General features: G+C 39.9%; 1 protein-coding gene across 1 annotated transcript in view; it reads left to right on the forward strand.

The window, feature by feature from the left end:
- The window catches only part of Tex26 (testis expressed 26), a 31,698-nt gene extending 26,092 nt beyond the window's left edge, over nucleotides 1-5,606 (forward strand). Inside the window, exon 7 of the mRNA XM_015483958.2 lies at nucleotides 5,071-5,606. Coding sequence (XP_015339444.1) covers nucleotides 5,071-5,189 — 119 coding nt within the window. The 3' untranslated portion in view covers nucleotides 5,190-5,606. The remainder of the gene's footprint in view (nucleotides 1-5,070) is intronic.
- Nucleotides 5,607-6,401: the final 795 nt, after the last annotated feature.

Genomic DNA, 6,401 nt, shown 5'->3' on the forward strand with positions numbered 1-6,401 from the left:
GTGTATCAGGCCCATTAGAAAAGTTAGAGTTGAGGAAGTTAAAAACAAATATAAATAGAGGTTCTGCTATTTTCCCCGGCACCCAAAGGGTCATCTCCTGCACCCATATTTGTGCCCAAGGGCATGTGGCGTCATCAGCTCTTTCATGCTCCGTGACCAGGCCTAAGGTTGGGACTTCCCCCAGCTCCTCTGCAGCCCTCCAGCTGCTCTGTCACCACCTGCTTCTCTTGGGTTCCCAGTTGTCCCCAGACAGACACATGATTCTTCTGAAGTTTGCACTGAAACCCTTTGTTTCTGGATTTTCCTGCTCCAAACAAGATTGAAAGGGAGGGGTATGTGCATGTGTGCATGCCTGTGTGTGTGCGCACATGCGTGTGTCTAGGTTGGGGAGAAAAAGCAGGTATTTTCCTACTCTTAAAAGTGCTTGAATGGTAGGTTTCAGGGAAACCCGAAAAGCAGATGTTTTGCCTCATACTGAGGCAGAAGTGGATATTTTCAGGTGGGATCCTGACGCCCCGAGCTGCTTTCTCACTCTTTGCTCAGCTTTGTGGCAGACATGTAAAACCATCCTCTGTACTTTACAAAGAGCTCATTCCACTTCCAGGAGGCACATCTGTGGGAGCCTACAGCAGGACTGTTTCTGTCTTTCCCTAAGCAGATGCTTCCTTCTGCCCAGGGACTGGCCAGAGAGTTGCAGCCACCACTTCTGCCATAGTGGCTGCTGGGCACCTTGGTTTCCTCTCTGTGTCGTATGCAGCCTGAGCCTTGGTGATGTCCCCTAAGGGTGGAACCTCTGCTCAGCCTGCATCTTCATCCTTCAAGGTGCCTGGGTTGCCTGAGGGCAGCACTGGGGACAGGTACCTGAAAGCTCATGGCCCAGCATTCAGCTATTTTTGTGCTGACGTGGGCGGACGGAGGAGCTGCTTCCTGTGGGTTTCTCATCTCTCTTCACTTTAGAATGGCTCACTCATCCGTGCTGGCTGGGCTAGACACTGACTAGCAAGTAGGAGGCTTCCTTTGCATCATGCCCCAAACCTCTTGTCATTTTCTAATGTCAGGGGTGACACGGATGCTTTTCAGCTGGTGAAGATCTCAGAGGTGCTTTTTTTTTTTTTTTCCTTCTTCTTTTTTTGATGGTACTGAGTGAGTAAGCAGAGAATAAAACACCTGGCAGATGTGGCAGGCTCAGTTATTATCAGCTCAGTTTGAATCATTTTACTGGATTACCCTTCATGGGTCGTAGGCCTGATGGAATAGGAGCCCAGAACAGGAATATTTTGAGAGAGAGACAAAGGGTGGAAAGACCAACCTTCACCTTCAGTAAAGGCCTGAGACAGGGTGGAGAATGTTCTGGAGAGAAGGAAAGGTGAGGACAGATAGGGAAGACTCCAGGAAGATGAAAGATACTGGGGAAGGAGACAGGAGGAGAAAGTAGCTAAGGGGAACCTTCTATTCCCCATTAACTCTGTTGCCACATTTGGTACAAGTTGAGCATCCTTCATCCAAACATCTGAAATCCAAAGCTTTGTGAGCACGGAGGTGATGCACAGGTGGAAAACTCCACACCTGGCTTCATGAGATGGATTGCACTTAAAACCCAGGTGCACCAAAAATATTGTATAAAATTACCTGTGGGCCATGTGGATAAGGTGTATAGGAAGCACAAGTGAATTTCATGTTTAGACTCAGGTCCCATCCCCAAGATATTTCATTGTATTTATACAAATACATTCTAAAATTTTTAAAAAATCAGAATTATGAAACACATCTGGTCTTAAGCATTTTTGATAAGGGATCCTCCACAGTTCATTTGTGACTTGAAGAGATGGGATTAGATCTGTTTAGTGACCAGTCTTTTTTCCAAATTGTTTTAATCCCTAGGTCTGATTCAGACCACCCAAAAGCTTATTACTCTCTTTGGGTGTCTGTTATCCATTGGTAAAGATTCTGTAATTTACCCATTTTTTTCCACTTAAAAGATAAAAATATCGGGGGCTGGAGATATAGCTCAGTTGGTACAGTACTTGGTGCTTGCCTCACATGCACAAGGCCCTGGGTTCAATCCCCAGCACCGCCAAAATTTTTTTCTTTTAAAGATAAATTTTCTAAAGTCTGGTTTTCTATGAAATTTTTAAGCTACTACTCCTTCCCCATCTTTTTTTTCCAACCAAACTCCTGTGAATAGGGCTGTCAAGAAGGTATTTCTTTGTAGTATTAATTATAACGAGGTTACCAGCAACCCCAGCAGGGTAGGTTCTTACTCAGGAGGTATAAGCTGCCTGGGAAAATAAAAGGTCTGAAATAATCAGTAAGAAATAAAAACAAAGCCAGAAATTAGATATAAAAAGGGGAGCATCTGATGGGTCTTCCAGTCCTGATGGGAGCTAGGACTGAATAACTGAAGAAGGCCCCAATTCTTTAGTTAAGTGGGGAGTACATCAAAGGCAGGGATAAAGTTTCAGTGGGAGGAGTCTTGGTTCCGTGCTTGCTTCTTGGTATGGTGGGGGTCCTTCAGTAAACAGGTTGAATGGCATTTTGGCAAGCCATACCCATCTCTCCATCTCTGGGAGTCTGTGTGGCTCTAATGGGTCAGTATCATCTCCATAGCTAAGCTAGAACTTAAATGGTGAGCTAGAACAGGGTACCACATGGGTCGGGCGTTCTCAAGCCAGTGGATTCTGACTGGGAGTTCCCAAAACCAGGCTTCCCTGCCTAATGGTTTCAACATCACTCAGCTTATGCATGGGTCATGGATGACTTCCAGTAATTAAGAATGCACTTATTGGGCTGAGGATGTAGCTCAGTGGTAGAGCACATGTGGGACTTTAATCTCCAGTGCTATCCAAAATACATTTATTTAATCACTCAACAAACTTTATTAATTGAAGACCTATAATGTTCATTTGATACAAAGATAAATGATGAGTGAAAAATAAACCCTCTTATTGGGAAGCTTGTTGCCCGGTGTGAGAGACAGACGTGTAGTTTTAATGTTGTAGGCTGTAGGCTGTAAGCAAGGGATCTTTGGTTATATGGGAAGCCCATGTGGGGTACTCTTAACCCTGACAGTGCACAGGGGTTCAGGAAATGAGGAAAAGCCACTCAGAAGAGATGAATCTAGATGCACAATGAGAAGAGGCAAGGCCCTTTCTAGCAAAGGGAATAGCATTGATAAAACCATGGAGACACGAACCCGCATCTGTACATAATAAACATGGGTAGTCCTTGAGTTACAATTGGCAGTCTTTGGGGGTAGTTGTCAACTTAAGTTGACATTATATTTTACACAATCTCATCCTTTTCACTAATGCATGCCATACTTGATTCATCTTGTATGCATATCTTTGGTATTGGAAAGAGGGAATTTTTTCTTTTGCTTATTTTAAAATAAAATCTTTACTATAAAGTTTAAAACTAGAGACAGTGCTTAAACTGAAAAGAATTGATGATAGCAGTTGTGGATGACATGGAGCAATCATGGAGCAATCAGAACTCCCAGACTTTGGGGGAATATCAAACAGTATAATCACTTTGGAAACAGATCAGGCAGTGTTGAACGTATGACTCTTTCATGACTCAAAAATTCCTCTTCTGGATATTTACCTTAGAGAAAAGAAAGCACAGGTCCTCAAAAAGACTCATATGAAAATGTTTATAACCCCTTTATTCTCAGTACCCCCAAACTGGATACGACTCAAATCCCCATCAGCAGGAAAATGGATAGATCAATTATGACATATTAACATAGTGAGAATAAAAAGGAACAAATTACTGATGTATACAACAAAATGCATGAGCCATAAAAACATGCCGAATGAAAGAAGCCAGACACAAAACACCACCTATATGATTTCACTGATGGGAAGGTCTACAACAGGCAAATCTTGTCTTTGATTAAAAGAAATCATAACAGCAGCAGTCTTGAGTGGGAAGAAACAGGGAGGATCTTCTGGGATGGTGGGATAGTTGAAATTTTCATGTGGGTGTGGCATATAAGTGTGTAAATATCAGTTGATCCAACTGTACATGGAAGATCAGTGCATTACTTTTTATAGAAAGGGAACCTCAATGGAAAAGTACAGGCATCAAAAAAGTATGGGTAAGGGTAGAAGCTGTTCAAAATTAAACATGAGACTGCAAAGACAAATAAATGCAAATATAGTTGGAGAGAAAACACATGCATATGTGTGCATGCACGTGCGCACGTGCGCACAAACACACACACACACACATCTAGGGATCTAGGGACTCCCACTGGCTTTTGTGACATTGAGCAGGATGATGTAAACATTGAGCTTAACACGTTATCCCTTGCACTCTTCTTCTTTTTGGCTTTGGCTGCACACATGACAATTTCTAGAAGTGAACCAAATTTTACAGCTCCACTCTGTATTGCTGACAAGACATGAAATTAAAATTAGGGAATCACAGATGTTCAGAACCATACAAGACTCCTCCATTTCATAGATGAGGAAGTGGGAGCCAGGGAGCTTGAAGGACATTCCCAGGGTTCAACAGTCATCTCTCAAGAATAACAAAACACACCGGCTTTGGTGGATAGAAAAACAGGCTAGCTTCTGTGAAACTTTAGGTGTAAGTCTCAGTTGTTTATCACCAATGTTTATTACCGGACAGCCAGGATAAAGGGTAGGGCTGTTAGATGTCTTTGATGGGCCAGGCATCACCTAGGTGCCTCACACACATCCTTAATCCATCCCTACGGGAGGGTAAGGTAAGTACTGTGGGCTGTATTCCAAGATGAGGGGGAATGGAGAAGGGGAGAGGTTAGTGGCTTGTTAACACTGGCCAGCACAGCACTGAGACTTACTTCTGTTCCATTCTAAAATCTTTCTAATACCTTGAATATTAAATGTACTCTTCTTAACAATTATACATATGTACTTCTTTAGGTATTAGACATAATTATCCTTTGATTCTTTTGATTTGCCATCAAATTTGTAAATCTAGTACGATTATCAGATATTCGCCTCCTTCCTAGAATTTTTCTATTTAGCATTTAAATACTTGCATGAAATTTTCATCCGGATTTTCTTCTTCGTGATTTTTCAGACAGAGAAATTCTTGATCACTTTATCCATTCTCACTGTGGTATCAAGAAAGAAATGAAAGAGGGAAATTGCTCAGTGAAGAAAACCAGAAAATCAGTGGAAGCAATGGGGCCTACCTAGAAAAATCAAGAAAAAATGGATACGTATTACTCCAAATGCATTGTGATGGTTTTGAGCCTGTGGATTTGTTTTGTTTTTTTTTAATAATAAAGTAATTTAAGGCTTCAAATTTCCCTCTGCACATAGCTTTGGCTATATCTGATAGATTTTGATATAATGTCTTGTCTTTTCCCTTTGGATCTTAATTTTTTGTTTTCAATTTTGATTTCCTCTTTGAACCACGATTTGTGTGGAACAGATTTATTAACTTCCCAATAACTAGAAGATTTTAAAAAATATTCTGATTGTTGATTTATTTTTTAAATGAAGTAAAATAAATGCATCTGCTTTGGGAAGTTTATCAAAGTTTTTTTCAATGCCATTCATCCAATATATGATTAATTTTTGTGTTACATGAATATAAGGGAAAATCTTAACTTGTTGTACCTTTCAAATATTGTATATCTTTGCCTTAATTGTATACTTGAACTGTCAAATTTTGAAAGAAAAATATTAATATTAGAAACTTTCCACAATAAATAATTTTGTCAATTTCTCCTTGTATTTCTGGGATTTTTATTTTATATGTATGACAGCTATATTGTTTATTCTATTGGGGTTTATGTCTTACACAGAGCTTCTTTGCTGATTAAGTTTTCCCCTGTCTTCTTTAACCTGGTTAATGCTTTTGGGTTTGAATTGCATTTTACCTGATATTAAAATGTTGCCATTCATACTGTTTTTTTTTTTAACCTTTGCATTTGCTTAGTACCTCCTTGAACCCCCTTTACTTTCCAGTCTTTCTTTGTAACTTTGCTTCAGTGTATTTATAGCAATACTTTAGGCCTGAGTTTTGAATCATAATTAATATGAAAATCATTCTTTTGACAAAGTTAGTACACAGTGATTGTCATGTTTTACGTACTGGGTTTTATGTTTTTCATACTATTTTTTGTTCTTTATTCTTTGTTCTCCTGTTTTATTTTTCCTAATTTCATTTTTCCCCCTCTAGTGTGAATTTTTTAAATATATTATTTTTCTTTATACTTATAGTCTTTAACACATATAGTCATTACTAAATTTGGATTCTTCCACCAATATATAAAAATCACATAATCCCTATGTTACCAGTGCCTTTTACTTCCCCGTTCCTCCCACCCTTGCTTACCGAGAAGAGAACTTTTGTTTTCCCATTTAATTTTGTCCTTCCCACTCCATCGTCCGCGTGTAAAT

Source organism: Marmota marmota, unplaced genomic scaffold (assembly GCF_001458135.2).
Source record: "Marmota marmota marmota unplaced genomic scaffold, marMar, whole genome shotgun sequence".
Classification (NCBI taxonomy): Eukaryota; Metazoa; Chordata; class Mammalia; order Rodentia; family Sciuridae; genus Marmota; species Marmota marmota.